The sequence below is a fragment of the Solanum stenotomum genome, chromosome 1, assembly GCF_019186545.1.
Source record: "Solanum stenotomum isolate F172 chromosome 1, ASM1918654v1, whole genome shotgun sequence".
NCBI lineage: Eukaryota > Viridiplantae > Streptophyta > Magnoliopsida > Solanales > Solanaceae > Solanum > Solanum stenotomum.
Genome location: NC_064282.1, coordinates 21,948,139 through 21,967,508, shown reverse-complemented (window position 1 = coordinate 21,967,508; position 19,370 = coordinate 21,948,139). Strand labels below are relative to the sequence as shown.

The window sequence follows — 19,370 nt, the reverse complement described above, 5'->3', positions numbered from 1 at the left end:
GTCCTACCTATGCCTAAAATCACCACATGAAACCAACATAATTGATGGATATTGATTTTGAGCGTCCGAACCTCGAATGCTCACCAAAGTCAAACTTTGGCTGAAAGTCTCCCAAGAACTCAACTCACAGGCTCAAATCCATATTAAAACCTTGGAATTGAAAGTGACAACCCTCCTAGACTAAATTCCACGTTCCGGAGTTGATGGAACTGACAAAACTTCATTCTGATGCTCATAGCTCTGGATTTTGACTAAAGTCACCCATTTCCAACTCAAAAGCCTTCAAAACTCCTTATGCTACCAATTTCAAAAAAAAGTTTTCAAAACTTCCAAAACTCTTAACTTTTCGATATGGTTCCAAATCTAATCTTATATACTGATTGTCATGACCCAAAGTACACCCTAGACGTGACATGACGTATCAGACCCCGAGAGACCCTACACAAGCCACTTAGCATACATCATACAAGATAATAGAAACAACATAGTTTAAAAGGTAGCATTTCATTCAAAAGAGAGTAACAAAAGCATAATTTTAACATAGGTCTCAAGGTCATCTAATACATCATAAGAAAAGTGATTGGGACGTTACCCATACATCACATACAAAATCTAAAATGGAAATGACATAAAGAAATAAAATAGTCTCGGTCCTCTGAACATGAGGACTTAACAATCTTCAAAGTTTATGAAGGATCACTAGCCGTGAGTATGGGAGATAGGAGCGTTGGACCCTACATTAGTGAAACAATGTAGGTACAAGTATGCATTAGTACATGAAATGTACTAAGTATGAGGCAATATGCATGAACATAGGCATGATAACACAAGTAACTTAAAACGAGTAGGCATGATCATAATGGGGCATTTAAAAGCTTTAAAGAAGAGATGGCATGAAAATCATGAAAGCATGGTCAAGTATATTAACATAAAGGACATGGGAAAAACTTTGAAGAAAACATAGTCATTTTGTTGGATATTAGCTTTAACCAACAATAAGACCATGAGAGCTATATCATGGAATTCGGTATATCCCTCGTACTGAAAGAAGGGCAAACTACTTGCCAAGGTAAAATCCGTACATATCATCATTTGCTTAAATGGATCCACTAGCTAAGTCATTTAAGCCAATCCTACGGGGGCACGTAGTTTGGGACCAGAGGTTGCTACTAGGGACTACCCTATTTGCGCCTCCACCTCAAAGCCCTCTCGGTGCTAAGTCTAAATCCCAACGGAATGGATAAAAGTCAAATATCATTTTAACATAGGAAAGGCAATGATCAATACCAATCCACAACTTTTAAGATCAAAACATAGAATAACTCCTTAAACATAATTCAACATAAATGAGAACCTTTCACCAATGTGAATTCAATTGTGAGAAATACCTTTCACAATCATGATCATCATATCCTCCGGAAACAGCCTCTCTACCTCCACGAGGTAGTGGTAAGGACTGCGTACACTCTACCTTCCCCAGACCCCACTTAGTGGGATTTCACTGGGTATGTTGGTGTTGTTGTTAATCATGATCATCATAGTAAGTGAGAAATCCTTTCACAATAACATCAATACTTTTCTTTCAAAGCATCACAATTCATTTACAATAACTTTATGAAAACATGCATATCTTCATAAATTCATAGTTCATAGGTTCATCATGGGATCATGGTTGAAAGGCTAAATGAGGCATGGGTAAATGCAATTTCAACTAAATATCATAGATTAACATCAAATAATTTTTTTTTTTTTTATGACAATGGAAACCTGCAACCGCTACCCTTTGGGTGCGCACAGGGTAAAACCCCCGCTCCTATGCAATAGCTCGCAAACCACATAGGAGAGGTAACCCGTACTAATTAACATCAAATAATACATTAGAAGACTTAACTAATCATAATTGAATGAAACTAACATTCATTGAATTGAAACCCTAATTTGATCAATTGGAAATTTAGTGGAGAAGTTGAAATCCTTAGGGACCCCATGGAGGAAAGGACTCCATGGGTGAATTCACACACATACCTTGATCCTTTAAGCTCAAGAAAATGGAGAATTTGGAGACTTGAATGGAACCCTAACTCTTCTTCTTCCTCTTTAGACTTGAGAGAATTGGGATGATGAATTTGGTCAAGCTTAGGGAATTTAGGAGAATGAGTTGAAATGGGTAAATTTGGGGCTTAAAACGTTTATATAGGGCTTAGGATAGTAGGTAAAACAACATAGTTCTAGGTTAAATCATTTAGGAAAGACCCAAAAGCCCTTTAAAAATAACCGTCTAGCCTCACCTACCGTCCATATGAAAATTATTTTGGATTAACTTTTGACAGAACCCATGTACAACTCGTAGGTCTTCCTACGATCCGTACATGCCAACCGTATAAACAAACTTTAGCCCTTAAAATTTCACCAAGTCTGGGACTCACCTACGAGACCTACCTACGACTCATACAATGGTTGACAAACCGTCCTAGTGAACCGTAAAAAGGTTACTGGGACTTGATTATAGAAAATTACTTTACCTACTTCCTACGGTGGCCATCTACAGCCCGTAAAAGCTCCTACGGTCCGTAGATGGGACCCGTAAACCAGACTTCAGTTCAAAAATTTATTTTCCTCCTTTTTCCAAGTTCCGATGTGTTACATCGAGAGGGGTCAAATGATAATTTTCCAAAAAATTTACAAAAATGAACTTCAAGGTCATTACAAATAGTCAAAAAGTTACTTTCTTTGATCTCGATCCTCTTGCTGCTAGACCCAATTTTATGATAAAAGGAAATATTGTATGTATGTCGCTGTGGTTATATGCCTACTTTCTACCTGATGTAAACTGACCTTCTACAAAGAGAAGCTTACAGTTAACACTTCTATAGATGGCACCTGACACTTGTATTTGATTTACTAATTCGATGAATCATATTGTTTATATTTCTATAACTATAGAATCTTTGGGTTGTCTTTCAAGGGGTTGAGTCAATCAAATTGGTTGGTCATTTTCATTTCCCTGCACTAAGACCCTTCTCCCAGTTAGATGGTTTCCTAGAAAAAGAATATTAATTTCTTTGGTGTAACATACGTGGCAAAGAAGGGGACCTAGATGATATATTTTTGTAACCTGGGTAGATCTCCAAAAGGAATTTTCTTGTACTGATATGTTATTGCGCTTGCGGCTTGGACCTTTTAAGAGCAGCTTGTCACTGACTCATGCTTGTGTGTTTATATCGTGTAGTGAGATCTGACATTTATGTGATTTTTCTAATATACCAGGATAGGTTCTTTGCATATGGTGAGGGAAATAATTTGGAGAACTTGACCAAATTTACAAAACTGGCAATTCCATATGGCTATGATGAAATTAATTTTAAGTTTGTTATGCTTTTTCTATCTAAAATATAGGTTTCTAGCTTTTATTCAGACCCATAACTGACACTTTTTCTCTATTATATAATAGTTTGCAGATGTCATAACCCCGGAGTAGCTGGACACGGGTGTTTTTGTGTGTGCCTCATGCTTGATGCAAAGGTTCAGATTTGTTTGCTTGATACATCAAATATATTATTTCTGTATAGTTACTCTGATATATGCACAACTTCTACAAGGAAAGTTTGTTGCTGAGGCCATGTGTGTAATTGCTGCAAATACAAATGTTCCCGTGAGTGTCAAATGCAGAATTGGACTTGATGATCATGACTTGTACAATGAACTATGTAAGCTCTTCAAACTTTCTGTTCCTCACAGGAAATGAGAATCAAAATTCAATTCTTCAATGATCAATCTTTTGATTTGTACTTGTTCCTTTCTCTCGTCTTGTGGATTACAACTCCATTTTTTTGTCCCGGCTTGATTCAAGAAAATCATCAAAATTGAACTCCGTTAGTTTCTTTATAATATATTTCCAAGCCGGTCTTTGCTAACCTTGTAACTGCTTGGATTTTCAAGTAGATCTTAGAGAGCTGACAATAATTTGTCACTATGAACTAGAAGCAAATTCATGACCACTTAACTCGTAGTATTAGCCATGTCCCAAAAAACCCAAAAATCGGTGGGAACTTGAAAATATTTAACAATCAGATTTTCTAAATCGGATCAAATTTTATGGTCAACATAAATCATGAAAATCTACTCACAATGACCATATGTATTTTTCTGGAACTTTCTCTTCTCCTATTAAAACTTTTTCCTTTTTTGAATTTTTGACCTTTTTACACTTCTATACAAACAATCATGGATTCTATCAACATTTTGAAAACTTCGATGGGCCAAATGTGAATTTTGCCTCACCTATAAACAAAACTCTTTACCCCCAAACTCTCATAAGTCACACCCCCTCCTCTCTCTCTCTCTCTCTTCCCCCAAAGGGATTTCTCCCAAAATTCCTCATACACAAAAATCTTTATCTCTCGTATGGCCTTTCACACAGCTTGCCCAATCACCTGGTACTACATTCTTTTCAACATTCTTTTATTTTTGAGTTATTTATTTATAATTTTGTTTATTTTCTCTCTTTTTTTATCACTCTTCTCGCTACTCTCTGTTATCTAGGCAAATGGGTTTCTTTGTTTTATGGTTTTAAGTGGTTTAGTGGGGTTTTTATGACTCATCGACCGTTTTTGGATGTGGGTTTTGGTGATTTTTTGGTGTAGCAGGAGGATCTGTTAGCATTCTCTTTTTCTTTCTTTATCGATGGATGTGAAATTGGTTTCTTGGGTTTGTGTTTTGTTGTTTTCTTTTGAATTTCTGACCCAATTGAGTGTTTTGGTATTTTTTGGTGCAGCCGAAAGATCTGCTTCTGCCCACATGGGTTTCCAAAGGGTAAAAATGAGTTCTTCAAAGATGTGACTAGACTTGAGGAGTTTATCAAGGACCCATGGGGTCTTAAGGCCAAACAACCTGCCACAATTCAGGTTAAGGTGCCCAAACTTAATGTTGCTCCGCCCCCACAGGTGCCTGTAGGTGATGGGGGAGGTGGAAGCGGCGGGGATGGTGAGGAGGCATCTGCTATTGCTTCAGCTCAGACTAAGCGCGCTGCGTTGCAGAAGAAAGCTGCTGCTGCATCTATGGCGGCTGAGGATTTTGCTAGACGATTTGAGTCTGGTGATGTGGAGGTTAGGAACCACAGTTCTAAAAAACATAGATTTTCATGAATTTGAATGTAGAAGTCATTTGGATTTAAAATCTAAATAATGGTTAGGATGTTTCTTTTGTCATTCCTCACATTCAACCGAATAGATGTTGTCACTCAGCAGCAGAATTTTTGTATTCTAAAGGTGCACTGTTACTGAACTTGTAATAACCCCTTTTCATTGCTCATTCTACTGTTGTTCATTTCTTTTTCTCTTGGAGGTATGGAGGCTGGGAGCTGGAATCATAAATTGTTACATGATAGTATTCAATCTTTTTATTTACAAATAAATATCTTCCCTCAGGGCTCCATGAAAGATGTTGGTGGAGAAGAACAGGGTCTATCGAATGTCAAAGTGATGTGTAGGCTATGCTTTTCTGGTGAAAATGAAGGAGGTGAAAGTGCAAGGAAATTGATGTCATGCAAATGTTGTGGGAAGAAGTATCACCGAAGCTGCTTGAAAGCGTGGGGTCAACATAGAGGTACTCTCATAGGCCACAATTTGTCAGTTTTTAGTGTTGTACTTTTGCCAATATTCCCTTTCCTACAGATCTCTTCCATTGGAGCTCATGGACATGTCCCTCATGCCGGTTTTGTGAGGTAAAACTTTTGATTCATTTAAAAAATATAATGAAACATAGTTGGTTTTTTTAATAGCTGCCCAAAACATGGCAATTGTACGGTGAGTTGCTCTCTTTTTCTTTTTTTTGTGAATGAGAAGGTCAAAGCTAATTCGACGAGACATTGACTTTTATTACCTAACAAAATAGAAATAACAAATTAATTGGAGATATCAACTGATGCCTTAATTTTCTTTGGTAGCCATATGTAATGTAGGCATTTTAGGTTCTAGCTTACTGCCTAGCCCTATGAGAGGTCACCCATGTCAGTTTTGACCCACAAATTTTGGGTAAGGTACATTGGTTAAAAAAAGAGATTCCTGACTAAGGTTGATGTCAATACTATGGAAAGAGGTTTTTTTCAACATCTCTATGTGTCCGCATGGACGGTCAATTGAAAAACAAGATATTGCTTTTAAGCCTATGTTCTTAAATGGATCCCTCCATATGTGTATGCCTGTACAGTGTATGACAGTCAATGGAGGAAAATTTGACCCATGGCCCCACTTATATGCAAACCCATTAGTTACTAATCATACACTTGCCATATCAACTACCTTTTGTTCTGTAAGAAACAGGAAAGACTATGTTCCGCTAGATCAAGTAGACCCAACTCAGATAAGCACTATTCAAAGCCAAATAAGCTGCAAGCCATAATAGCTTATAATGATAAGCCCGCGTTGGAACCCCAAAACCTGGTTGTAAGAAGTTATTTAATGACACTAGATGATTTCTTGGGTTGTTAGACAGAGTTACCTGGTAAGTGTGCTGGTGGAAGGTACCTAAGGGAATTTTGTTGCAGTGCGTGCAAGCTGGTCATGCGCCACGGTTAGTTAAAAAGAAGTCATTTTGTGTGAAATAAGTCACTATAGTTCCATTATTTCCATGTTTCACTTTTTGTGGTGTAAAGTTTGTCATGTTAAGTTTGCAAGTTTGTTGCAAAATCAGATTAGATTTTGGTTTTGTTGTTCCCCCTCTGTTTCTCCAGCCTTCTTTTTCGGGGTCTTTTGTGCTTTTTTCCTTGTGTTCTTTGGTGACTTCAATTTTAGTTTTTTTTTTAAGGAAGACTTCTATTTTAATTTTTGTTTCAAATTTAACCTTCAGATTGTTTGGAATGAGGTAGTTTAATCCGTCTAACCAATGGGTAACCAAACCAAATCAAACAAGATGCTATAACCAACCAGCCTTTATCCTTTATCCCTTCCTTTGCTACTCCCTCCCTGGTACCGCGAGACTTGCATCTAGGTTTTACTATGGAAGTTGCATGGGGGATAGAGAAATAGCCTTGTAGGTTGGGATAGGTAGGATTCGATAAGTACTTCAAAAACTGAAAATTGCAAAAAGAGCAATAAGCAGCGAACGATTCATCAAACATATGAAATAACCTAAATATATGAATTTAGTACTTATAAGATCAAATAGCAATTAACATTATTATTTTCAGTACCTGTTATACAATAATGACTGTATATAGACTCAATACCTAAACTGAAATAGAATGAATATAAATTTTAACAAGGTCACAGAATAATGATGGTCAATAGCAGCATTGATTTAGGATTCTCAATAAATTGACTACAATAAGAATTAATCAACTATAAGAACAATTATTTTGCAGCATTCAGTTTAATATTAAATTGCTGTAGTAACTATACATAAAGTTGAAAAAGAAGCTCTAAATCAGCAGCAGTTGAAGATGGGAACTTGCATACTAGGAAAGTGTTATCTTTGAAGAAGAAAAAGAACAAGAAATTTTAAGGATATACAGAATCCTTGCCTTACTACATAGACAAGTCAATCCGGTTGATTATTTCGATGTTTGGAGGTGGGGTTTGGAAACAATGGAATGTTCTTTGATTCCAATGTTTGGAGGTGGGGTTTGGAAATAATGGGATGTTCTCTGTGAAGTCCTTTTATGAGAAACTATTGATTAAGGAGGAGATGACCTTTTCCATATAGCAATACGGATCTCAAGGGTGCCAAGGAAGGTGCGCGTTGTTTGCGTCAGTTGGTGTTACATGTGTAAGGAAGTGGATGAGGAAGTGTCCCTATCGAGTAGGATTATAAATGAAACTATGTGCTGCTCTTTTTCTTTTCAAAAAAATTATTTTGCATAAAGCAACTCTTCTGTTTGATAATTGAACATGCATTCTGGATCATTCTCATGTGATTATTGTATTTTTGGCTATTTGATGCCTGTTATTGTTCAACTCATGTTCTTATGCTCACTATATTTCTCATTATATACTGACTGTATGTATGCTCCTTGTTTGGTGTAGGGTTGTCAAAGAACTGGAGATCCAAACAAGTTCATGTTTTGCAAAAGGTGTGATGCAGCTTATCACTGTTACTGTATGCAGCCTCCACACAAGGTGGATTCTCAAGACTTACTCTTTTAGTTTTGTATAATGATAAAAGTAGATTATACCAAGTTGTTTTTGGGATGTGCAGAGCGTTAGCAGTGGGCCTTATTTATGCCCCAAACACACAAAGTGTCACAGCTGTTGTTCTAATGTTCCAGGAAACGGACTGAGCAAGAGGTATGTAGTATGGGGCCATGAACAGCTAGTGGGACATTCTCTTGGATTCAAGTTTTGCTATAAATGTTAATTGAACACTCTAATTAGCTTCATTTTAGTTAAAATGCTTATTCATGTACTTTTCTATGTTGTTTTTTCTGTATCTTTACAGAGGAACATCATGTAGGAGTTCCATTTGGTTTAAGTTATATTTCTGATGTATGGAAATCATTTAAGGCATTGCATATCCTATGTAAATTATTAAAGGCTTTGCAGATCCTATGAAAATCATTTATGGCATTGCATATTCTATGGCCTCTGAACCATTGCTATCTTGATCTATGACAGGTGGTTTTTAGGATACACTTGTTGTGATTCCTGTGGAAGATTATTTGAGAAGGGAAACTACTGTCCTGTTTGTTTGAAGGTAGGTATTATGGCGGTTTTTGTTATCTGAGCTTCTCTTTGTTTAATTTTACAATGAGGTTCTTTGTACTATGGTGATTTACTAATGCGGAGTTGCTAATTTGTCTGCTAGTATTACGTGATGCCTTTTGCTTTCATTGCCTTTCCAAAGCAACTGAGTGTTTTTCTTCTCATATGTCTATGGGGAATGGAATTAATTGTTTTTTGTAATGCAGGTCTATAGAGATTCTGAATCAACACCTATGGTCTGCTGTGACATTTGCCAGCGCTGGGTGCACTGCCAATGTGATGGCATCAGGTTTATCTTAGATATTGCTTTTAAGAAAATTAATTAATTGGTTTTGCTTTGGTGCCTTTCTCATGATGTGCAATTTTATTTCTTAACACGGGAGCAAATATGGATGTGCATTAGGTTAGACTTTTCTGTTCTGGAATTAAATATCACAAATTTATTATTGACAGCATCCTATGCCTTTTGTGGTGTTCTTGCAGCAAATTTTTCTATGTTAAAATGTAAAAAGTGTTCCCTAGAATAGTCTCCTCATTCCCCACTGACTATTATTGTTTCATTGAATAACTGAATGGCATTTTGGGGACTGCAGTTTATGCTGCATTCTGCCTTGTTAAGAGTTGAGTCAGTTGACAGGGCGCTAGTTCTAATTTCCAGAAAGCTCCTCTTCTTCCCATCACTATATAAATATCCTGACATCGTCGTAGTTTGCCAATTTGTTCTCATGTCATTCATGCGATATAAAGCTGTTAAATTATGTAACCTTGATTGTACTTTCAGTGAAGCTTTGAAAGAGGGACTCCATTGGAAGTTCTAATTTGAAAATGGGTATTTGCTTTGCAGTGATGAAAAATATTTGCAGTTTCAAGTGGATGGAAATTTGCCGTATGCATGTCCAACATGCCGCGGAAATAGTTATCAGGTGTGTTTATGGCTGTGATTTATTTCACAAGAAAAGTTAAACTAGAACTCTATCCTAATAGTTTTATATTAATGTTCTCAGGGGAGAAATCTTGAGGATGCTGTTCAGGAGCTTTGGAGGAGGAGAGATGTAGCTGATAGGGATTTAATTGCAAGTTTGAGGGCAGGAGCTGGGTTGCCAGTTGAAGATGAAATATTTTCTGTTTCATCCTTTTCAGATGATGAAGATGGTACTCCTGTAGTAAAAAATGAACACAGTCGATCTTTGAAGTTTTCTCTTAAAGGTTTAGTTGACAAATCTCCCAAAAAGAGCAAGGAATATGGAAAGAAATCTTCTTACAAGAAATCTGGTAAAAAGAAGGGGTTAACTGGTGGACACAAGGAAGGACATCCGGATGCTCCATCAGGTGGATATAGTGTTGGTGATGTCCAGAATGAAGAATTGCAGGCTTATGGGGAACTGGAAAGCTTTTCTTCTCCTGTTGGTAGCTTTACAGAAGGTACATGTTCAATTAATCAGGCAGGGGTCATAAAGCACAAATTCATAGATGAGGTTACTGGAAACATGGGTAAGAGGACAGTCCAAATGAAAGGTATCAAGCCTCAGCTTTTGGATGAGGATGATGTTGGAATTCAAACAAGCATGCCAAAGACCTCTAAGGGGTCAAAGCTTGTTATACATTTGGGCTCGCGGAATAAAAACATAGCAGGTTCCCCGAAGTCTGATGCTTCAAGCTGTCAGAAAGAACAAGAATTGACTACTTCAAATGGTAAATTTTTTTCTATATGTTGTCTTCAGGTTCCTCTTTCTTTCCGTTTTCTTACTTGGATGAATCTTGTTTATAAACACTATGGCATGTCTTCTCCATGGAATTTGATGACTGTAAATATGCTTTTCTACTAGCTTGCGTCACTTATGTCACAAAAGCTATGGTTTTCTAAATTGTTATCTCATCCAGACAAAATGTTCCGCCAGTGAGAAAGATGTATAGTTTCCTCTGTGCATTTTTTAATTCTTGGAGATTTTCATCTGTGTTTGGTAAGGACTTCATATATAAGTTTCCCTTGGGCTTTAAGTGGTAAGGACGCATTGTGTGATTTATGGATTAAGCACATGTTGTGGGTTCAAACCCAACCGCCGACAAATGCCTGATATTTAAGTGAAGAAGGGTAGATGGGCGTGCTCATTATCCCTACAGTTTTGAACCTTATGTCACTGGCCATCAAGGATATCTTTGTTATTAGATGGCTAAGGAATATCATAAAATGCCGTGATTCTTGGGTTGCTTTTTGTTTGTAGAAGTCACAAGTATCTCTAATATACTTGGTTATAAAGAAAAAACATATAAGTTGGCTAAGGAGTATCATAAAGTGCCGTTATTCTTGGGTTGCTTTTTGTTAGTAGAAGTCAAAAGTATCTAATGTACGTTCTTGAATGCATTTTGTTGTAGATAAAAAACTAGCATGGATATAAACTTATGCTGCATATTTCTTCTCGTTACCCTGGTGAATTGATTGCCTATTTGGCACATGAGGACTGTGTGCTTTGGTAATCATGTGAAATGATGTTTGTTCTTGTTTTTTTTTTTTTGCTTCTTCATGACTTAAGTGGAAAGTTCTTGTGAAAGTAAAGTAAATGGGGATTTTAAGTCCCGTCCTCAAAGTTTGACATAGCAATGCTACTCATTTATTAAAAAATGGTAAAAATGTATGCCTTTAAACTTTTTTCTTTTAATGATCTTGACAAATCTTAAAGGAGTAGCACTTATGTACATCTTACTCACAGACTTCTTCCCTTCCTCAGAACGCTGAATTTGACGTCTTAATTGATGCACTCTAGCATAAACCAGAGGGTTCTCTTTATAAAACTCTTTATATATAAATATATATATATGTAGTACAATAAAGGTAACATGACATGTATATTTGGTTTTCTTTGGTCTGGGAATGGAAGATCTGTTCTGTACTTGGATAAAATTCTCCATTTCTTTTTCTGCTATGGTGTTCCTTCTCTATTTTATATGCTACATTAGTTGAGATTCTTTCCTCTGTGTGAATACTTGCAGCTGAAGAGTTCGGAAAGCTGCTAATGACCCACTAAAGATTAAAAGTTATATAACCTAAAGTTATTAAAGTTCATGCTGCATATTATTATTGTTTTCTGATGTTAACACTTCCACCCCCACCCATACACACACCCTTAGAAATTTTAGGAAATTTGGTTTAATATGTAAACAGATGTGCTCACTGTCGAAACAGGTAGGTGACTTCTGTTGTTTCCTATTTGTTTTTCAAATTCGATTTCTGGATTCGCTCGTCCATCTGTTGTTCCCTAAAATTCTTTCAATTCAATGTCTAATTGCTTGGTCAAGGCAGCATTATCTCATGAGATCAAGTTATTAGCCTCAATACTCTATGCTAGTTCTTATATGGTGTAGATTCTCTACTTTTTGGTATACCTCTTTTATATGGGAGATTTACCCAACACTCGTAAAATTATTTACCTAATCAAAAAATATCTTAGATATAATTCCTTGTTAATCAGGTAGTGAGGATCTAGTTCAGCTGAGAGAGAATGAGAACTCGGAAAGGAATGACACTGCAGATAAACTTGGTGGTGGAAAAGGTAAGACGTGTTGTAAATTGTTTACTTTCTATGTTGGGGGTGGGCAAAGAAGATAATATTGTATTTGTTGCTTTTAGAAGCATACTTTTATTGTTTTATTAATAACTTTTCTTTTGGCTCTCATTTCTGTGTCTGAAGGACATAAGGTGAATCATATGGACCAAATAAAGGGTCAAAATCATTGGGGTAAAGAAAGCAACTTAATGAAGATCAAGAAAGTTAGCTCAGAAGGTACTAATTTCCCTGCCAAAGTTGGTGGAAAATTAGCCGATGGATCTGGACCTTATCCTCCGCTCAAGACTTTTGGTATATTAGGAAAAAGAAGCAATGACGGTAGTGTTATTACAAGGGCTGGAGTTGAAGCTCCTGCTACAAGGGACAATAAATTGGCTTCTGTAAAATATGCCGAAGCTGGGCCCGCTTCTTGTGATGACCTGAATGACGAGAAAAATAGCACACCTTCAGTATCAAATTCAGCGAGAAAGGATCCAAAACCTCTCCTAAAGCTCAAGTTCAAGAATCCTTGCCATGAAAGTCAAAATGCCTGGGCTTCTCCAGGAGAGGAGGATAAAAGCATGGTTAAGGGCCAGAGGTCTAAAAGAAAGAGAGCACCAGCCTTTGGAGAAAAATCATCAACCATGGCTGATGATAATTTATCACAGCAGTATGAAGACAATACAATGGATGAGTTCTTGGATGCTAACTGGATACTGCAGAAGTTGGGAAAAGATGCAAAAGGAAAGAGAGTGGAAGTTCATCATTCGTCTGATAAAACCTGGTAAGCTTATTGCCAAGCTGACTACTATACTTAAAATTTATGCAACTTTAATGGAAATGAGTGCTGTGATATTCTGGATTATTAATCATGATAGCAATGTGAAAAAAGCAATCAGTAGAGCAAGTGAATTGCATTTGGACACAAGGATATAGTAGGATAAAGAAAAGGAAACATTATGTGTAGTTATTTTCATTTGAGCTTTTAACTAGCGTGACTCCCTTGCTGGTTCTTTTATATCAAATTGTATAGCAAAGCATTCATATAAATCTGTACCACACTTTCTTTGAGGTTTGCTAGTTTGACCTTTCAATTCATTTTCTTTTCCAGGCATATAGGGACAGTTGTAGAAGTTTTTGAAGGCTCACCTGTTGTGTCTGTTGCTTTTGATGATGGGAAGAAGAAGAACGTGGAACTTGGAAAGCAAGGCATACGTTTTGTATCTCAGAAGCAAAAACGTTGACTGCTAAATTGGTTATTAGCTGCAGCGTATGTTGCAACTTTGAATGCCAAGAGCATGAGCAACTGCTGATTCCCAGAGTTGTTCTTCTTTGGTGGGCTCAAAGGAAGTACTGATCGTTGCAGGTCAAAATTTGAAGTTACTGCACATTGCATCGTGTGTTTGCTGCAAGTTTGCTGTCATTTTTACCAGACTTATATATAAGGCGTTGGTTGGTTCTGTTTTATTGTTACCTTTCGTTTCCCGGTGTACAAATTCTCTTTTCTGGTTAGAGGTTGAACATTGTTTTTGAGCCATTTTGTGGTACTTTAGATTAATCTTTGCTGGATTTGCAGTTTTAATGTGAATTTTCTAGAGATTAGAAAGCTCTATTCCTACTGGTTGTAACTCAGGGTAGAAGACATTATCATACTATAATATAGAATAGCCAGTTGAGCTCCGTTTAATAAGAATTTTCTGAAATATTTCAGATATAATCTATATATAACTTAAAAAATCATTATATTATATTTCTAGATACAATCTAGATACCTGTCAAAAATGAGGAATTAGTACTGTTATTTTTATGTGTTAGTTTTAGCAATTTGGCCAAGGCTTAAAACAAGTCTTTTCTTTTGCATATTCAAGTTGCAACTCTATTCACGATCACTTCAAATTATACCTCTTTTGCTCATGTTGTTTTCACACTTTTTTAGGATATTCTAAATTCATGTGTGAAATGTCAAATTTATATTTTAAAAAATAATTATTTGTTTTGAATTGATTATTACAATATCAAAATTCTAAAATATTTTAGATGAATATAAAATTATCGTAAAATTGTTTTCTAGTACAATTTGATCGCATAGGTTCAGATATCTGTGAAATTTAAATTGTGGTTTATTTATCTATACACAAGTAGACGTATGCCTATATGTTATCATTTTAGAGTGTTCTTTAATTTTTGTCCTTCGACACTATAAATATTATATAAGCGGTCAAAAATATTGTTGAAATCAAAATAATAAATATTTTCCTATGGGGCATAAATTTGTATTTTAGTATCATAATATTGCATAAGTAATGTTGTGGTCATTCTTTTTTCACTTAATGGTGAATGATGTTATTTAAGTAAGCGATTATCATTTTAGAACTATAATACCACCCAACTATTTCTATTTTCCTCAAAATATATTGGACACAATAAAAACATCATTCTCTCTCACAATGGAATGACATGTCACATTATTCATTTTTTTTCTAAATAATAATTTTTTAGCTCTTTTAAATCACTCATACCAGATAAAAGATAATTATAAATAAGCCAAGTTTTTCTACCCTAGCTCTTTAGGTTTCCGAGCAAAATCCAATATGAATTCCTCTAGTTCTTGGATAGTTATAATCTATTTGTCTTATAATACATATCACGTTTCACTTTTCAAAAGTCGAACCATTTAAATATTGAAAAATATCTTAAGATATATTATTATAAATTAGAATAAATGATAGAGAACAAGTTCTTAAAAATTCTTCTAGTTCTTGGATAGTCATAGTCCTCTAGTTCTTGTTTACTAAGTAATTTATATTTATCGAACTATTCAGCAAGTATGTACAAAAACTTATCTCATGTAATGTCTGTAACGCATTTAATTCCAAGAGTCTTAAGAACTTGTTCTCTATCATTTATTCTAATTTATAATTTATTAGCATAAAATTGAAGCACTTGATTAAAGTCTCCCGTGATAAATATATCAAATTATTTATCTATTTAAATGATACTAAATTACTAATTGTAAAGTATACAAAGATATGTCTCTTGGTCGTAATTTGATAATTGATTAAGCAAATATAAATTACTATCTAATATTAATTGACGTTTTTCACAATTATCTTAGATCAAAATCAACGAATTTCGCTGTAGTTTTTTTTTTCTAGTAATTAATTTAAAAAGAAGAAAAATCCTTTGTAGGGAACGCTACCATCGGATGAGCCTTATCAGATACAATTCGGATTAGTCGAACTTCAGTGTGAATAACAGACACCGGATGATTTTTTTTTAATTATTATTATTATTATTATGAAAAAAGATAATGTGACATGACATCCCATTAATAAAGAGAAACATGTTTTTATTGTGTCAAATGTATTTTGAGAAAAATAGAAATAATTAGATGATATTATAATTAGAGTCGTTAATATGGTCTAGGCACGTTAGGTCAGCTTGGCCTAACCCGTGATTTGATAGGGCTGGGCTGCGATTTTTGGAGCCTATATAAGAAAAGAGCTTTTTAGCCCGACTTGAATAAGCCTACTGATTTGTGGGGCTTGAGAAATATGGATAGGACCGACCCGTGGGCCAAATAAAAACTAATTAAAAAATAAAAATAAAATAGGGTATTAAAAATTACAAGAGTCTAAACTCAAAATTTGTTTAAAGTTTGAAATATTACAATTTAAATACAAAATTATGTTTATAAAATATGTACTACATAAAATAAAAATTTCCTAAAATTTTTAGGGAATCACTACATAGGCTACAGAATATTGTCATAGATTTTGTGTTTTATTATGATAATTGGAAAACAATTAGGTTAATAATTATATTTAGATATTTATGTTTTTACTTGAAATCAAACTTAACAAATATTATAAAAATAATTTTATTTGTGGATTTGATTAACAAGTAGTAACACTAACACCATATAATATTGTCTTGTCGATATTTATGATAATGTTTTTAAATTATAATTTAATTTTAAAAAAAATTAAAATAGTACTTTTAAGAGAAAAGGGATGACCCGACAAAGCCCGTAGCCCACATACTTGTGGATTGGACCAACCATTTTCTGACCCACACCAAAAATGGGCTAGCTCAGCCTGACCCGTCAAATTTCAAAGCCTGTATGGATTAGCCCGGATAGAGTTGGCCCATATTGATAACTCTAATTATAATCCTAAAAAACAAAGTAATATTACTATGCAATTTTCCAAATATGATATTATAGTCCTAACTATTCAAATAATTTATTTTAAAATAGAGCAAAGACATAAACATTTTGACCCTTTCTCACATGTGAGCATGCGCGTGATGCTCACGCTTTTAATTAATTTAATTTAAATTAAATTGACTCAAATCATTTCAAAAAGAGAAAACTCTTTTTTTTTCGTTTCTTAGTTTGTCTCTTTGTTTTCTTAAATCAGAGCGATTGTTGAAGATCATTGCGTCAATTTCGACGTTCCTTCGTCAAAATTCTTGGAAAACTAGCTGAGTAAACAAGGAATTGAAGGTTTACTTTTCTTATGTGAAATGCATACTTACAGATAAGAGTTTTAAGGATGAAGAGTATCCAAATTAATTATATTCTCTCTCCATTTGAGCTATTAGCTAATAAAATTACTTGAGACAATGCAAAACGTCATTGTATAAATGATTGACTATGCATGAGAAGATGACATATCAAGATCTGATCTTATCGTAGAAACAAGTCACTCTTGGTTTAGTAATCTCTTCAATATCGTCAACTCGTCGAGTGCCCAAAATTTAGAACAGAACCAAAAGCAGCCTAGAGAGTGCCTGCAACTTGTCTCCAAAGGAAGATTATACCAAAAAGTGCAGCCACCAGCCAATTTGTTATCATTTTGGGGAAGATAATGCATTTAAATGAAGTATATAATTAATAAAGAAAACAATTGAAACGTGGCACTTTTTAATTGGTTTTTGGCAACAAAAATAGACATTCACGCGTGCCATCTGCGTGTTTCATAAACATAGTGAGAAAATGAGTTAAAATGATCCTTTTACAAAGATATTCAATACTTTTGTGGGGTAATAGAACGCCGCAAAGTTAATGTGTCTTTTTAAAAATTTGAAACAACTTCAGTGATTACTTTATGTCTTTTCTCTTTAAAATATGATAAAGGTNGTTTCAAAAAGAGAAAACTTTTTTTTTTCATTTCTTAGTTTGTCTCTTCGTTTTCTTCAATCAAAGCGATTGTTGAAGATAGTTGCTTCAATTTTGACGTTTCTTGGTCAAAATTTTTGGAGGACTAGCTGAGTAAACAAGAAATTGAAGGTTTACTTTTCTTACGTAGAATGCATATTGACAGATAAGAGTTTTAAGGATGAAGAGTATCCAAATCAATTATATTTTCTCCATTTGAGCTATTAGCTAAGAAAATTACTTGAGACAATGCAGAACGTCGCTGTATAAAAGATTGATTGTGCATGAAAAGATGACATATCAAGATAAGATCTTATCGTAGAAACAAGTCGCTCTTGGTTTAGTAATCTCTTCAATATCGTCGACTCGTTGAGAGCCCAAAATTTAGAACAGAACCAGAAGCAACCTAGAGAGCGCCTACAACATGTCTCCAAAGGAAGATTATATCAAAAAGTGCAGCCATCATCCAATTTGTTATCATTTTGGGGAAGATGATGCATTTGAATGAAGTATATAATTAATAAAGAAAACAATTGAAACGTGGCACTTTTTAATTGGTTTTTGGCAACAAAAATAGACATTCACGCGTGCCATCTGTGTGTTTCATAAACATAGTGAGAAAATGAGTTAAAATGATCCTTTTACAAAGATATTCAATACTTTTGTGGGGTAATAGAACGCCGCAAAGTTAATGTGTCTTTTTAAAAATTTGAAACAACTTCAGTGATTACTTTATGTCTTTTCTCTTTAAAATATGATAAAGGTTTATCCAAGATATCATTAGTGATATTCTTATCACAAATATCAGTTGTAAAATAATTTAAACAAGGAGAAAAATACTCATAAATAGATCTAAAATTTTTTGTCTATAAATTCATCCTATCAAAAAAATGCTTATGTAAGGATAATCATCTTGAGATGATCATAAGTATCTTTCCAATTATTCAATGAAAAGATCTTTTAGCAACGAAATATTTTATTTACAAATTCCATCAAAATAATGAAAGAGAAACATCTTTGCTTTAACTCGCTTTTGATTTGATACCTTATTATTAACTTATTATCTTAGATGATATCTACCATATCTATTGCGTCAAGATGTATTTCGACATAAAAAATATATTATGGGTAATATATTGAAATTTATTCCATTAATTCAGAAAAAGAAAGTAGAAAAATAAATAAATATATATATAGAGAGAGACTATTTTATTCGGTTTGTCTTCTCCAACTGCCACTGGATTCACCTCAGAAGTAGCTGAAGCATCATCTCTCTGTTTCCATGTAAAACCCTAAATCTTATTTTCCTCTTTGTACATATACTGGGTTTTATATTCTTCATTCTTCTTAGTTATTGTATTAATTTTGTGCTTCTCCCTTTTTTATTTTATATTAGTTTTTCTTGTTCGTTCTTGAGTTACCTAAATCCTATTTTCCTCTTTGTACATATACTGGGTCTTATAATTTTCATTATTCTTAGTTATTAGTATTGTTTTTGTGCTTTTCCTTTTTGTCTTATTTATATATTTTAGTTTTTCTTGTTTGAGTTCCCTAATTTCTGTTTATTCTGGTTCTTTTTTTAACCCCATGATTAATTAATTTTCCGGTTCGCAATCAATTCCTGTTAGAAGAGAAGAGCTAAATGTGGGAAGGAAGTATTCAAGTGTAGGAATTGGGTGGTTCTGAGATTTTGGATATTTGGAATATGATTAAGATATTAAGCAATGGAAAAAATAGGAGAAGTTATTTAAGAGCTATTTTATTTTGGTGGAAGCTGGAAAGGGTAGATTATATGGAGAAAACTTAAAAAGATTGAATTTTTATGGGTTCTTTTTCTCTTTTTCTAGCAATTCGCGAACTATCCCATCTCCATTATCATTATCTGAATGAGCATGAGTTGTAGAACGTTTAACATTCAAATTTTAAACTTGGTTTTGATTTATATATTCTGTGATCTACACTATCTAATTA

The 19,370-nt window shown here is 34.4% G+C and overlaps 1 protein-coding gene across 3 annotated transcripts in view; it reads left to right on the top strand.

The window, feature by feature from the left end:
* Positions 1 to 19,370, top strand: part of LOC125853510 (uncharacterized) — a 113,363-nt gene that overhangs the window by 16,149 nt on the left and 77,844 nt on the right. Inside the window, exons 1-13 of one of the 3 annotated variants that reach the window (XM_049533208.1) lie at positions 3,473 to 3,522; positions 4,775 to 5,105; positions 5,427 to 5,604; positions 5,673 to 5,722; positions 8,022 to 8,114; positions 8,194 to 8,282; positions 8,610 to 8,688; positions 8,903 to 8,985; positions 9,541 to 9,619; positions 9,701 to 10,388; positions 12,164 to 12,244; positions 12,383 to 13,022; positions 13,350 to 13,897. In XM_049533208.1, coding sequence (XP_049389165.1) covers positions 3,515 to 3,522; positions 4,775 to 5,105; positions 5,427 to 5,604; positions 5,673 to 5,722; positions 8,022 to 8,114; positions 8,194 to 8,282; positions 8,610 to 8,688; positions 8,903 to 8,985; positions 9,541 to 9,619; positions 9,701 to 10,388; positions 12,164 to 12,244; positions 12,383 to 13,022; positions 13,350 to 13,482 — 2,532 coding nt within the window. In that variant the 5' untranslated portion in view covers positions 3,473 to 3,514 and the 3' untranslated portion in view covers positions 13,483 to 13,897. Of the gene's footprint in view, positions 1 to 3,472; positions 3,523 to 4,774; positions 5,106 to 5,426; positions 5,605 to 5,672; positions 5,723 to 8,021; positions 8,115 to 8,193; positions 8,283 to 8,609; positions 8,689 to 8,902; positions 8,986 to 9,540; positions 9,620 to 9,700; positions 10,389 to 12,163; positions 12,245 to 12,382; positions 13,023 to 13,349; positions 13,898 to 18,622; positions 18,684 to 19,370 lie in introns of those variants that run through there. The other 2 variants (XM_049533205.1, XM_049533207.1) reach the window with 2 other exon arrangements.